The following is a 15,535-nucleotide window of genomic DNA, read 5'->3' on the forward strand; positions in this document are numbered from 1 at the left end:
TTTTTGTGCTTTTCACACTGTACCCTTTACTGTGGACTTCATAAGAGGTTGGCAAAATCCTACTGGGATGCCTTTCCTGCATGAAGGTTACAAGTGTTCAAGAAAAGACCTTGTTCTTGTGCAGGGATGAACCTGGACATGAACAGCGTGACATCGCAAGACCTGTCGTCTACTTGGGCTGCAGCACTTCCAGGGTTTCTGCATCGCCGAGGTGCTGTCGCAGGGCCTACTGCAATTCCACCAGTTCGGCGTTACTCATCCACTTCTGGTAAATACTGCAAGATGAATGTTGACGCTAAACTACCGCATTTACTAGTGCAAGGCCTGCACCTAGATAGGAGTGCGAAAATTTTGAAACAAAATTTGCCGTGGTTGAACGCAGCTAAACCAAGTTTGTCGAGCGATAGCACGGTTTTGCTTGCTTTGGCAAAGTACACAGACTCTGCTCGGTGCCGTCAGCAACTACCGCATCTACAATTGCACCGCAAGACAACACGCAGACGCTGCTCAGCGCGGCAGCAGCACCGAGTGAATTGACCTTCATTCTGTGTCTCACTTCAACGCGAACTAACCATCGAAAGCACAGCGCATACGAAGCTACCGGCACTCGGCGCACTTTGTATACACCGCAGATCGCTTTGAAGATGAACCCCGCGTGATCGCGCACTTTGTCCACATCGTAGATCGCTTTTAATATATGAGCGCCTACATGGCGTACGCAGCAGCCGCTGGTAGTGGCAGGCTAAGTCCCAGTGTGACCTTGGCTGAGCTTGAAGGTCAGATTTACGGAACCAGGCGTTTTCTGGGTTTGTACCTGGAGTAGTGGAGCTATTGCTCTAAAAGTTTCATTAAGCACTTTGCGCACACCCGCATGCTTGTTAATTTCCACAAGCCACCACTAGATGGAGCTGTCCTGCCAACACTGGCATGACAGGCGTAGGCGTACTAATTAGGCGAGGTCTGAAGTGGCGAAGGGTAAACGAGACATGTAAAGAGCATTTATGGATTAGTGGCACATGGCAAGGTAAAAAGACGTGGCTGGGAGTAGCTTACCTTTGGACAGGTAGTGATAGCAGAGAAAAAAATAAGGAATTGGTCGATTGCATTAGAAGCGATATTAATGAGTTCAGTAACTCGGGCCAGGTGATATTAGTGGGAGATATGAACACACACATGGACGATTTAGACAGATATACTGATTACAACGGCTCTCTAGTGCTGGATTTATGTGATGAACAGAACCTTATAGTAGTTAACAGGGAGAATAAGTGTCATGGACAGGTAACGTGGCAATGCGGAAACAGGCAGTCATGTATCGACTACGCCTTAGTCTCAGTAATGGTCTACGAACAACTAGACCAAATGATAATAGACGAAAATGGAAAAAATAGCCTGGGAAGCAATCATAGACGTTTAGCATTAAAGTTTGGGCGAGATACCAGCGCAGAACATGAACCAATAGCCTCAGAGTTTTTAAAAATGAATGACGAGCAAATAACAGAGATCGCAAACAACATAGAGAAGAAAATTGAGGCCTTTCCTACAGCAGTCTGGGAATATAAGGAACTGGTGGAGGTTATGCAGCATGAAATAAGGCGGACACGGCAAAACAATTGTTGGATTGGCAAGAGGAAACCACGTAAGTGGTGGAACAAGGAAATTAAACAAGCTATAGAAGAGCGTAAAGAGGCATCTAGGGTTCATCGAGAAGCCAAAAAGTTGGGATTACAAGAAGAAGAGGTGCTCCTTAGATGAAATACATACCGAGAAAAGAAAAGGGTTGCGAGTGAGCTCGTGCAAGAGAAAATTAAATGCGCAAGTGAACGTTGGGTGCATAACATTCACAAAAGAGACAAAGGCGGCCCAAAAAGATTCTGGAACCATATAAAAGCACTCGGAGCTCCAACTAGAAACTCGCAAACGGCTATAAGGGATGAAGACGGTAACATCTACGAAGGCGATGATGCGCTGCGGTACATCACAGACGTTATCAGGCATAACTTCGGCATGAGAAAAAGCGTAGTTCAGACAACAGATCCAGCAACAACACAGAGGCCTGAGAGATCAAAATTTAGCATAGAAAGCTTTTATTGGAAAAATGCAGCAGAAAATGTCCCTAACTACACGGCAGCAGGACTCGATGAAATCCCAATACAGCTAATCAAAAACCTCGGTCCAAAAAGCAAGGCACTGCTGACTAATGCCATAGAGCAAGTGATTAGAACAAAGAATATTCCCGTTGGATGGCGTGAAAGCAAGATGAATCTCATCTACAAAGTCAAAGGAGATAAGGATAAGACGAGCTCGTGCAGGCCAGTTACAGTAACGTCGGTGATATATAGAATGGCAATGCAAGCCATAAAATTAGAACTGTCGAAGTGGGTGGAGGAAAACGGTGTATTGGGGGAACTACAGAATGGGTTCAGGCCAGGCAGACGCTTAGAAGACAATATGTTTGTACTAACTCAGTGCATAGAGATTTCAGTAGCTCAGAAAAGACCTTTATGGATAGCATTTCTAGATATTAAAGGAGCTTATGACAACGTAGACAGGGAATTGTTGTGGGATATTCTTCAATAGGAAGGCATAGATGACGATTTCGTGGAGGTTCTGAGGGAGATATATAGAGACAACCAAGTACAAGTGGCATGGGAAGGCCGAAAAGGAAATGAAATGGTGGGAATTCACCAAGGATTGAAGCAAGGATGCCCTCTGTCACCATTGTTGTTCATGCTTTACGTTAAGGGTATAGATAGACGACTGGAAAACAGCGAATTAGTTTTTTTTTATCCTACATGCGTAATGGACAAACGGTGCAACAGAAGGTCCCTGGACTGATGTGTGCAGACGACATTGTGCTACTAGCGGACAATAAAAAAGATTTACAGATACTTGCGAATACCTGTGGCAACGCAGCGACAAATCTACGTCTTAAGTTTAACACAGAGAAATCGGGAATTATGATCTTTAATGAAGAGACGAGTAACTTCGTGGTGTCAATTCAACAGCAAGTAATACCCATGGTGAAGCAATATTAAGTACCTCGGCGAACACATAAACGAAAGAAAGAATTACTCAAGCAACCAGCAAGATATTCTGAAAATAAAGGGGAAGCAGAATCCAGCAATAATGAAACACGGAGCACTGTGGGGCCACAATAAGTATGAGGTGGTTCATGGAATCTGGAAAGGAGTAATGGTGCCAGCGCTAACATTCGCAAATGCCATTATATGCTTAAAATCGGATATATTGGCGGGTTTGGAAGTTAACCAAAGATCAGTAGGCCGGTTGGCTTTGGGAGCACACGGTAATACGACAAATGAGGCAGTGCATGGTGACATGGGTTGGGCCTCTTTTGAAGTCAGAGAAGCACAAAGCAAAATTAGTTTTGAAGAAAGGCTCAGGAACATGGATGAAAATAAATGGGCGGCTAAAGTGCACAAGTATCTCTACATGAAAAGCGTGGACACAGAATGGAGGAAGAGGTCAAGGAAGTTGGCAACCAAGTACAGGATAATCGAAACTCTAAATAGACAACCAGGGGTCATCAGAAAGAAAGTGAGAGAAATAGAGACCGTGAATTGGATGCAAAGAATGGAAACGAAAACGACAATGGAGATTTACAAGAATGAGAAGAAAGAAATTAGAAGGGAAAATCTGTACGATAACACAAAGGGCAGTGTCTTGCTATTTGAGGCTCGAGCTGGTTGCCTAAGGACCAAAACATATCAGAGCAAATATTCGGAACTAGATGAGACATGTGTATGCTGCAGTAAACATCCAGAGACCACTCAGCACATCCTTATGGAATGTGACGGGATCCACCCCGCGAGAACCGTAGGTAACGTGCAACTCCCAGAAGCGCTTGGGTTTAAAGTGGAAGGAAACATAAACAGATCAGCCGTAGAGATCAGCAAGAGACGATTAGAGTACTGGTGGAAAAAAAGCAGGGAAAAGATGGATGCGACCTGATCTCTTAAAATCATAGGCAGCGGTACAAGGTAAATTTTTGAAAAAGAAAAATAATGAGAGGTATACAAAAATGCTAGATAAAGAACATGTAAATCAAGCAGGCTAGGTGACTATTTGTCGCCGCCCCGTTTCAAAGGGGATGCCAATAAATCATCATCATCATCATGGCATTATCACCATATCCCACACTCAGCACCAATCCTACCAAACCACCACATTGGTTGCCGACGAAGTGGTCCGGCGGTGAAACGGTGCAGCGAAGTGGTGCGTTAGCCGGCGGGTGCAGTGAGCGCCAAGCTGTTGCAAGAAGCTCGCCTTTAAATTGTGTGTACCAGTAGACCACATTGGTAATCGGGCGTGAGATCACATGCATGGGCTGTACTGACAGCCATGTGCATGAAGGAAAAAAGAAGCAGAAAACTACCATGTTCGGGTGGTCTGGACAAAATGCCCTAAGCTTGCGTGTGGGCATAAAGCCAATAAAGCTCTAAACTGACTTTGTGCTGCAGAGGCTAGACTGACAGTATGTCGCGAAGTCAAGGTCGAATGTACGGCACCTGCACCTCACGATGACTTGCGATGCATATATGGCTGCGCAATAAGTGCACGTAAAATGCACCCGCTGCTTCTGCTATCACAAAATTTCAATTACAGTTTATTTTAATGGAGCGCAACACTGAGAAAAAGTCTGCAAGCAAATTTTCTGCTGTGCTGGCGCTTCAAAAAAAAAAAGGTTTTGCCGTCACAATTACTTTTTTTAGACTGTCCATTATTTGGACATTTTTGCGGCATTGACCATCAGAGAGATGACTAAAAAAATTTTGCTCTTGTATTCCCGAGTCAGAGCAACATCAGAAACACATTGAATGGCTGCCAGTGCAGTTATTAGACGTCTTGGCACTCGTACTGTGACTGCAGATGGCGTGCACACATGTATAATTAAAGGGACACTAAAGGCAAATATTAAGTCAAGCTTAAGTGATAGATTAATGTTCGAGAAGGCCTAAGGCATCATATGGTGAACAGAGCTTGAGTAATAGAGAAATGGAGGTAAATGCAGGACATGATTTGAGACTCCTCCGGGACATTCAAGTACTAGCCCCGATAACAGATTCCACAGAACACTGCTTCAATTTATACACAACACAGGCCTCACAGCACACATATAATACACATACAGTAGAACCCCGCTGTTACGTTCCCGGGTGCTGCGTTTTCCCGGCTGTTACGTCGTTTTCGGCCGATCCCGGCACAGCTCCCATAGAACCCAATGCATTGGTAACCCCGCTGTTACGTCGCAACTGTGGGACCGTTCCCGCATCATACGTTGCAAACTGCCACACCGCGCTGGCCCGAGCGGCCATTTTGACTTTTCATGTTGCTTGGCTTGGTTGCTTGACGATGGCATTGGCCGCCCAAAGTGCCGGGGGCGACACTTAAAACGTATTTTCGGTTTCCGTCAGCAAAAGTATGGCCCTTGAGATCCGTGTTTGCTATCTAAAGATGGTGTCTATGACGCATTGCGGCCCTAAAATTGGTTTTGGCTCATAGATGTTCTGCATAAAGTCCAAGGGCGATAATGCCGTCGCCGCGCGCCGCATGCTGTAGGAGTGAAAGCGTGCGAGGTGAGCCGACGATTGCGGCGCGCCTTCTTCCGTTGCGCTCAAGGCATCGGCGAGGGAGCGAGGGGGGAGTGATACCTGGCAGCGTTGTGCTCTGGCTTCAACTGTGTACTACGCGGCGGCACGCGTGCCGTATTTTGAAAGCGATCTGCGTTGGGGGCAAAGTCTACGCAGTGTAGGTGCGTCGGCGGCTCGTAGCATTGTGCGTGCTGTGTGTTCTCTTTGCGTTGAAGTGATAGACAACAGCACGAAGGTCACTTCGCTCGCTTCTGCAGCGGCGCTTAAATTCCTCACCCCAGCGTTTGACAGCGCGTGTCCGCGCTCATCGAGTGAGATGTGTTCATGTTTAACTGTGGGCGCTGACACCATGTTTGTTAATTAGTTAATAAGCGAATGTTTACAAGTTTATATGGACGATAAAACTACTATTCTTACTTTGTATAGCTCATCGCAATCGATAGATACTTCGGCTGTCGGGCGAAACTACTTTTTGTCACACGTAAGAATTAAAATAATATTGTGTGCAGTTCAACACTACTCCCATTTCTCAATTTTTCCTGTTTCCCGGCTCTTGCGTTTCCCGGCTCTTACGTTCTTTTTTTACGGTCCCGTGAAAAACGTAACAGCGGGGTTCTACTGTATACATATCAAGAATTATGCCTTAACGGCAAGTCTTTATCGCGATAAAAAAAAAAGTACTAGCCCGATGAAGTAGGCACTCTTCAATATAATTCTATCACTAGTACTCAACCACTCGTAATAAGATCATCACATTACATTATAAGATGGAAGATAATGCTACTTGTCAAGCTCTATTCCACATTTAGGAAAATGTGCTCACAACGCAGGCAGTCGAAAGGTTTCGTTTTCGCTCGACTTTGCATCACCTGTGCTTTTGTGTGTTTCAGTTGTTTCGTTAGCGCGTAGTGCTACGCTGGTTTTGTTGGCTCACGAAACTCGCACAAACTGCAAGTAGCAGAGAATGTCACGTCCATGTGAAGTGGTGCAATGCTCGAACGCTCCGTGCCACTTGACCAAGAACAGCTGCAGCGGCGAATCCAACACTCTGCCTTGGCTTGGTTTCTTCATCGTCGCACATTTGCGTGTTGCGCAAAAAACTATAGCGCCATCTTTTGGGTGCCATTTTACTCGCCGACAGCAGTAAAGGGTGTTGATGGCGTATGCAACGTCACCACTCCCCGGTTGGGGAACAGGAGATTTTAATTGCAAGATATTCGGAGCATTCAGACATGATTTTCTCTTAAACTAAATCTTTACTTGGCACGAAACAAGGGCTGTGTGGTTTCTGCAATGATATTTTAATAGTCCACCTTAGCTTAATATTTGCCTTTAGTGTCCCTTTAAGGAACACATACTATGTCAATACTGTCACATGGCAGTGGTCACTTTCCACTCCCTATATGTTTCACTGCATAACATAAATGTAAGGCAGCAAAGCTAGCTTCAGGAAACAAGCCATCATGCAATCTATATTAGGCTTTTGCCTCACGCTCACTCCTAAGCTTATGTCTTGATCTGAAGTGAACTGAGTTAGGCCTGAGAGCAGAAGCGGCGCTTGCGACGAACTTGGCAGAGTCCACATTGCTGCAGTCATCAGTGGAGACCACACAGGAACGAACACTTCCTGCCGATTTGTGCCTTTATATTCTTTAATCTTGCGTTTACTGTCGTGCATAACACTGCCTTGGCCTTGTGCTTTCAGAACTGCGTCGTTGCCATCTGGGATCGCATTAATAGCAATAACAGTTTTGTCAGCTTCGGTTGCAGAAGACAGTAGTTTCACTTTGAATCAGTGCGCGTTGGCCGCATGCTTCCAGAACTGCATGGTCACCATTTGTGATTGCGTCGATAGCTACCACGGTTTCGTCCACAGTGGTTGTGGCAAACAGTAGCTTTGTTTTGACTCAGTGCGATGCACACGCACGGCAAACACGGCAGAAGCTGTTAAGGAAGAAGAGCTACTCTACCACGGCCTGCACGCTGGCATCAATCCCACCGGCTACATCAAGATGCCAGCTCAGTGGTGAAACATTCATTTGGATGTGCATGTGGTACAGTAAAAGCTCGTTAATTTGCACCTCATTAACCCTTTGAGGGTCGAATTTTTTTGCCAAATGCGACCCCCCGGGTCGATTTTTTTTTATTGCTGATTTAAATTCTTCAAAAGAACCTACCTAAAAAAATGGTCGTATTTTTTTTAGAGTGACAGTAAAGTGACGAAAAAATTGTTTGTGTTGTAAAATACACAATGTTTATTCATGAATAAGAAGATAAGTGCACTGAAAAATGGTTGTGTGCACCTCCAGAAACCGAAACAAGTGAGAAGCCTTCGTCTTATCGCCAACAATGTGCAATAGAGCTTTTGTGGTCTCCAAAAAAAAAAAAGGAAACTCAAGAATGACAGCATCGTTTGTGTATATACGCGCCTGCCCGGGAACAGATGTAATCGCACCGTGGTGAGCCATAAACGATCGAGTAATAAGCGGTCATCCTTTGAGAGATTTGAAACCAGGCAGCCAACAGTTTAGCTCGTGCAACAAGCGGGAGCCGCCGCAGGAGTAAACCGTTACGTGCCGCCGCTGCCGCGCACGCGCCCGGATGCACGAACAATACGGAGAGGCATTGGCGCAAGTAAAAAATTCTGCGTGTTTCCGTCGAGTGGCAGCACTTGCCAAGCGAAAGGAATGATCGAAAGAGGCGCGGTTTTTAAATTTCATTTCATTTTATTTCCTTAAAGACCCCACGGGGTGGGTCTTTAAGGGGTATTACATAAGGGGTGGGGTCAGCAAAACATGAATGACAATACCATATGTGTTTATGTACAGAAAAGGTTATTTAAATTTTCAGCGAACGATGATGCACAGGTGATGTCGAAGATATGTTGGGGAAGGCCGTTCCAATCTTTATCTGCATGTGGAAAGAAGGAAGCTGAAAAAGTAACAGTTCGGACCCGTGGACGAAAAACTTGAAGGGTGTGGCTGGTGCGGTGAGAAATGTACGATGCTGGCATGATGTAATGTAAATGTACAAGCGATGACGTAGATGTACGTGTTCGCGGAGGACGTACATGTACGCCATTGATTCTGAAAGGGTTAATTCGAACTTTTGGATAATTCAAACTGACTGCCGCGGCCCGGCCACGCAGCATAGGCATCTATGGGTAAACCAACTCGTTATTTCACATGCGCATCGGCTCCGCCATCATTCATTGCACACCGCCGAACTGAGCGTCACCATGCGGTGATTTAAAAATTTTTTAAAAAGAGGAAAGTGCCGTCCCTTAGAGAGTTTTGTCAGCCAAGGAAGAGCGGGCATGTCCTTCGAGACGAGAGGATAGCGCGCTCGCTCCCAAGCTTGGCCAGGCCAGCGGAATATCTAGTATGGCGGCCTCCACAATCTGGTGGCGGGGCTCGGAACGAGCAATTTAGTCCGGAAAATCGAACTTTGGGGCCTAAACTTGTCTGAAAAATCGGTCGCAATATTGCATTAGCTCTGTAAACCCTGACAGTGCATTTATGAAGTCCGGAATATCCATCAACTTTGAAAAATCTGTCGGCAACTGTAATGGAGGCGCTCGGTGTTGGGCACCTGTTTTTAAATTTCAAGGAGGATGAAGATGAAGCTATGCATACGTTCGTTCGCTGCGAGCTTTGGAATACAAACTAATGGCTATCGCTTTCAAAGAAAAGAAGCAAAAAGAGATCACAGATAATTTTGGTCAATAAATATTGTGAGTTACAAGTGCTTTCTAGCAACCCGGTCTCAATTCTGGCTGTTTATCAATCACTTTTGTTAGTTGGAATTCGGTTTAATTTGAACTCGTTAAGTGTCCCTGTGAAATTCTAATTAACAAGCTTTTACTATAGTAGTAAAAAGCATGTTTCGGATAAAGACGCAAGTCTTGGCACCACTGCCGCACTCCAGAGAAAGTTGCGAAACCTTTGCCGCTGCGAGTGCTAATTAGTCACAAGAATTGCTACTTCTGCATCGCTTTTGTGCAAAATAGAAGCAAGATTTAGCGATTCATTCAATAATTAAATGCGTGTTGATGTTGTTTGTTTATTTTTTGCTACCCTGGACAATTTGACATTCAGTTAATTTAGACATTTCTTTCAGTCCCGTAAAGTCCAAATTAATAAGGTTTCACTGTAACAGCATGCCAACATCAGACAGGAATGGTGTCATCCAGTGGTCACTAGTTCACGCTATACCCCCTTGGAACATAATGGAATGTACCAACTAGCCAAATCTGCCACCCTCCTGTTAGTGTGTTTGACAACCTTGCCCTATAATGCTCATTCTGTATTTGTAGTTAGTTCCAAGGGCATCAGGTAATCAGCAGACAATTTCACTTTGCGAGGCTGTTTACATAGTTGAGGTCTGAACACAAGCTGTAGTGTTTTACGCCTTCGGGTTGGCCGGGTAGTATACAACAATTTTAAAAGCAGGAACATTTTTAGCGGGATGACTGGGTGAGAGTAATTTATAATTAAAATAATCATGTGACTTTTTTTGTGTGTGATGCCTATCTTTGGCACATAAAGTGATAGTAGATTGTGCAGTATTCCTCTACTCTTGTAGAAAGGAAAAAAAAGCATCCTGTTGATTGTGATGATTCAATACGATTGCATTTGTGATCCTACACTCTCGAAGCAGCACTTCAAGGCTTATCAGAATCGCCTAACTAGTCCACTGCTTTATGCATCCAAGTCAACTAAAGCTTGATGATGTAGAATGATAACAGCAAGTCTAAGTAAAAATTGCTTTTTCTATAATAATATAGTTTCCTTTCATTTATCAAATATATTGAATGTTTAATACTTTGGAATCTCTGTAAAAGCCACCTATCTACATTGCTATTTCAATGCACAGTTGGCATGGGACTTGCAAAATGAACATATTTGTGGGCTCTTGCTACGTAAGATGCACACCCTTCGAGGTGTCCTCTCATTTAGCATTAGTGGACAGAAGCAATCGTGAATGCACCATTATTTGTTTCAGAATGAACACAAGTATTGTGTACATGGAAACAACGCATATTCCTCTTCTGTAAGTGCTATCAGGTGTTACCTTGCACAACACAGTGCTTATGCTATTCATGTAAAGGTGTATGCTGCTTGCATAATGGCTGGTTAGTGCCATATGTGCTTGGTATGACATCACAGAATGTGTTGAATGTTTATTCTGTTAAGTTTGTTATTGTGCGGTGCCATTCGATGCAATGTCTACATCCTGCTGAGTCTTGTTTATTCTCGTGATGCAGATGTGAGCCGGCAGCTGTCGTTGAGTGTGCGGCGCCAGTCTCTCGACTCGCAGATGAGTTACCAGGTGGCGGCAGAGCAGCAATGGCTCGCAGCCCAACGAGCCATTGCGCGCCATCAGCGCCGGAAGACTCGACGTGAGCGTGAACGACTCTTGCACATGGGAGCTCTGCACCGACCCTCGCCCTTCCCGCACTCGGCAGCCATCAGGCGCGGCAGCGACTCGTCAATGCAAAGCCTGGTGGCCGCAGCAACATCATCGCTTCAACGCGGCCTGCACGGCACATCCACTATTTCCAAACCGGCGTCGGTGGCTCGGGCCACAAGCACCGGAGACCTAAACCCTGGCAGTGTGCTCTCCCAAAACCACTTGTCTCTGCTGAGGCCATCCGTTGTGGCACAGAGGCGCAATGAGCTACTCATCAACCCACCATTCACCCATGGAATGTCTGAATCGGGGTCTACACGCATGTCTATGCGGCGTAGTGTCGCTGCACCATCTAACACTGCGGAAAGCATCAATTCTTCAACCGTGGCAGCGAACGGGACTTCTGCCACAGCTCAGACAAGCCAACCCAACCCAGCAGCTCCTCAGATGCCTGGCATTCTTCCGGGCTACCCTGCCCTGGCTGCAGCCAATCCTTACGCCGCCTACCTGAGCTACCTGAATGGCCTTCGGTTGCCGGGACACCCTCCACCTGAAGCCACCCTGCCTCCTTTCGGCTACCCTGCGCCATTTAGCTACCCAGGCTTTCCTTTCTACCCGCCTGGTCTCTACCCATATGGTCAGGGCTTTGCGTCATACCCCGAACTGGATCCTGCACACGTACCACTCATTCCACTGCATCCAATGCCAGACAGTTCCAGCGAGACTGGCTTCATACCAATCATAACATCAGATTCTGACTTCACAGATGCTGGCATACGCAGTCCTCACATGCTGTCAGCTCAGCGTGCAGTGGAAGAACGTGAGAGGGCGCTTGCAGCAGCAGCAATGGCTTCGCCGCCACGACCTCAGACGCACCAGGAGACGCAGACTGAGCGGAACCAGGAAACCCTCCTGACACCCACTCCCTTGAGGAAGGCACAGGGTGACAGGCCAGCTGCCATGCAACAACAGCCAGAGACGATCGAGATGCGGGAAATCAAGTCTGGCCAGTCAAGGTGGTCCAACGCGTCGGTGCTGTCCAAAGCGAGGGTATCCAAATCTCCACCTGGACAACAGCCAAGGCTCTCGTCACAGGCATCAAAGAGTAACACGCCGTTGCACAGGTTCAGTTCTGTGTCACCACCTGTGACTCAGTCGCCGGCTGCATTGTCGCCTCTGGTCCAGCAGCAGAGAGAGAGTGTGTCACCAAGATGTCATCAAGACTACCAACCCGTGGCCCTCCATGACCCTTGCGGTAGCAACAATACTCAACACAGCAACCTTAACGCTCCTCAAGGGTCATGGCCTCCTTGCCATCAACAGGTGCATCAAGGTCTCCAGCATTGTTCTTGTCCACTGTACGGCCCTGAGGTGCTGTTGCACGCTCCATCACACACATCATCGTACCTGCATGCATCCAACAGTGGCTACCAGCAAGGAACTCTATGCATGGACCAGTACTGTCCCGGATTAGCATCCGGAAGCACCGAGCCCAACACTTTAGACTCAACTACATCGGGCCACTCAAATTCAGATGGGCCACACAGCTGTCACACGTACCTCTTTGCTCCAGTAGAAAGCAATGGTGCAGAAGACGAGCTACAGAGCTTCACAGGAAATGGCTGTACAGCACAGTGTCCGGAACAGTGTCACACAGCTGTCGCGCAACCACAGGAGCAGTTCACCAGTGGCCATCTTGCAACACCGTCACCTTCTCAACATCCTCCTTTCAATGGATGTTGTGAGGATCCATCCTCATCGCAACAGCAGAATCTCGGCCCGCAAGGTCTCACAGAGCCAGGGTTTGTGTCTAGGTGACTTTTCAATTGAGCCAGACTCTTCCTTCCCATTTTTTGTTGCATCTTCACAGATTTATCATCTCATTCGTGCCTGCTCAAGAAGGAAAATAGTCGTCGGTGCTGTGTGGCTTCAAGAACAGTGGCAGCCATGTGGTACCAGACACACGTTGATTGTTGTGTAGTTATAAATTTACTGTGACGCTGGTGGCTTTACATACTGTGCCTTCTGTTGGACACCATAAAACATACCCGACAAAGAGTCCCATTGTAGCAATTTTTGTTACAGTGGCTTGCATTTTATTCAGACAGCTTGAAAAAATAGGTATATTGTGCTTACCATTGCTTTGTTCTAGATCAATTTTGCAGCATTTCTTGGTCCAGGTTCTATAGAACACTTGCACTTGTCATTGTTTATGGAGCTCATCCAGATACTTAGTTGCCAGCAGGTGGCGAAACCCATCCAGTCCTCAATAATAGCTTGCATGTGCAATGGCTAGATGCGTGCAGTAATACCTTGTTAACTCGAGCTGGCATATCTCGAAAAATTGGCAAAGTCGAAATTTTCCATGGGACCGACCCATTTCCCATACGTGCCATTTATTGCCCTTTACCTCGAAGTATTTTTTGGCCAAATTGCAGATATCTCGAAATCTTGACTGAGACTGGAACAAAAAGTCCGCTGCCAGACTGCTTAACAAGCTTCGCGCAAGGCTGCCGCACCTACTACAAAGTGGACGCTTTCCCTTAATGTGAAGTCGGAACCTAGCAGCATAACAACTTTGTCAAGCAACTACTAAATGGCACGTCATGTGATGGGAGAGACGTGCACAAAGGCAGGCCCTGCAAAATAGCATGCTTTGCGCAGTCCGTTTTGTTTGCTTTATGCAACGCTCGTGATTTACTATCAGAGGTGTGATTTTCGTTTTACTTTTATTCTACGTAACGCACGTGGCACAAGTATGCGCTATGCGACTAGGATGTACCGGCAACAGGTCAATTTACTGACGGCGAAATCACTGGGACAAACGGAGGGGACAGTGAAGACAATGGCAACGACGATGGGCCTCCAGAGGTGCCGACATCAGCCGAAACAAGAAGCATGCTTTGCTTGCTGCGAAATAAAGTTGAGTGCAGCATCGGGAACGATTGGCTCATTCGATGTGTAGAGCAGTTCGAGGACGCCTTTCTAGGTCCAAGTGCTACGCGAAGCAGACCAGCCTTACGAAGTTCTTTCTGCACTAAATAAAGTATAAACCCCATGCAAGCGATCTTGCACGCGACAAGCCACGCAATGGAAATGACGGTCACATTCGTTCATCGCCTACAAGTCGAACCCCACGCGAGCGATGGCTTTGAACGATGTCTCCCCAGTGTTGCAGGTATGAGGGCAGCAAATACATAGTGAAACTGGCGTGTCGTGTGCTTTGTTAATTTAAGTTGATGTGTTTTGCTGTAAAGAGCAACACAAACTATTACTGAAGGTCTTGTAGTAGGTTCTTATCCTTGCAACGTCTAGAAGCTCTTGTTGAAAAACTGGTCAGTAGTGATGAATATTTTAGAAAGAACTCTACTTTTCACTGCAATTTCCGCAACATTGCTTATCTCGAAAATCCACTCATCTTGAAATTTTTTTCAGTTTTTACCAGTTCGAGTTAATGAGATATTACTGTATATAATCACGGTTCTTCATTCATTTCTTGAACAAGGGAAACAAAGAGGCCAAGTTTCCACTTGAACTACGTGATGCAATCTTGCTGAAAAGTTAGTGGGAACAAAGCAGTGGGGAGTACGAAGCTCTTTTTTTTTCCCCAGGTTCAAATAAAAATGCAGCTATGTGCACACATTGGCATTCGCTGTTCCCATTCACTATTCATGCCTTCGAGCAATACAAATATAGTGCGCAAGATTCAAACAAAGATGAAGTGAGGGACACAGACAAGCGCTAACTTTCAACTAGCTTTATTCTTCGTCGTTCGTCATTATATACCCTTGTTTGCACATGCGCAAAAGCATGTAGTCACATTGAGACAACCGCCGATTATAGCAAGCCGCGCAAAAAACACTTCTAACTGTCCATTAAAGATATGGATGTGTCACTAACGCAGGCTTTTCCTCTCAGAGATATGTAGAAGGCTTCCATCAACTCCCGGGCAGTATTATCTTGGCTTTTACCCAAGATCTTGATTTTTCTGAAATTCAGAACGCACATGCAAGCTAGACAATGCGCAGCTAAATGCGCATTTTCTTTATAATTGAAAGCTCATGTCAAGCTTGCATGTGCGTTCTGAATTTCAGGAAAATCAAGATCTTGGGTAAAAGCCAAGATAATATTGCCCGGGAGTTGATGGAAGCCTTCTACATATCTCTGAGAGGGAAAGCCTGCGCTAGTGACACATCCATATCTTTAATGGAGAGTTAGAAGTGTTTTTTGCGCGGCTTGCTAAATCTGTGGCTGTGTCAATGTGACTACATGCTTTTGCGCATGTGCAAACAAGGGTATATAATGACGAACGACGAAGAATAGAGCTAGTTGAAAGTTAGCGCTTGTCCGTGTTCCTCACTTCGTCCTTGTTTGAATCTTGCGCAGTATATTTGTTTTCCTTGAAGTATGAACCAACTCACCCAACAACAAAATATGTTACTATTCATGCCATTGCTTCTGATCTGTGCATTATGGGTTGGAAAGAATAATTACAGAATTGTTAAATTCAC

At 45.8% G+C, this 15,535-nt stretch overlaps 1 protein-coding gene across 1 annotated transcript in view; it reads left to right on the plus strand.

Moving 5' to 3' along the window:
- LOC119450906 (protein smoothened-like) overlaps positions 1-15,068 on the plus strand; it is a 113,780-nt gene extending 98,712 nt beyond the window's left edge. The window contains exons 11-12 of the mRNA XM_037714377.2: positions 125-268; positions 10,879-15,068. Coding sequence (XP_037570305.1) covers positions 125-268; positions 10,879-12,842 — 2,108 coding nt within the window. The 3' untranslated portion in view covers positions 12,843-15,068. The remainder of the gene's footprint in view (positions 1-124; positions 269-10,878) is intronic.
- Positions 15,069-15,535: the final 467 nt, after the last annotated feature.

Source organism: Dermacentor silvarum, chromosome 4 (genome assembly GCF_013339745.2).
Source record: "Dermacentor silvarum isolate Dsil-2018 chromosome 4, BIME_Dsil_1.4, whole genome shotgun sequence".
Taxonomy (NCBI): domain Eukaryota; kingdom Metazoa; phylum Arthropoda; class Arachnida; order Ixodida; family Ixodidae; genus Dermacentor; species Dermacentor silvarum.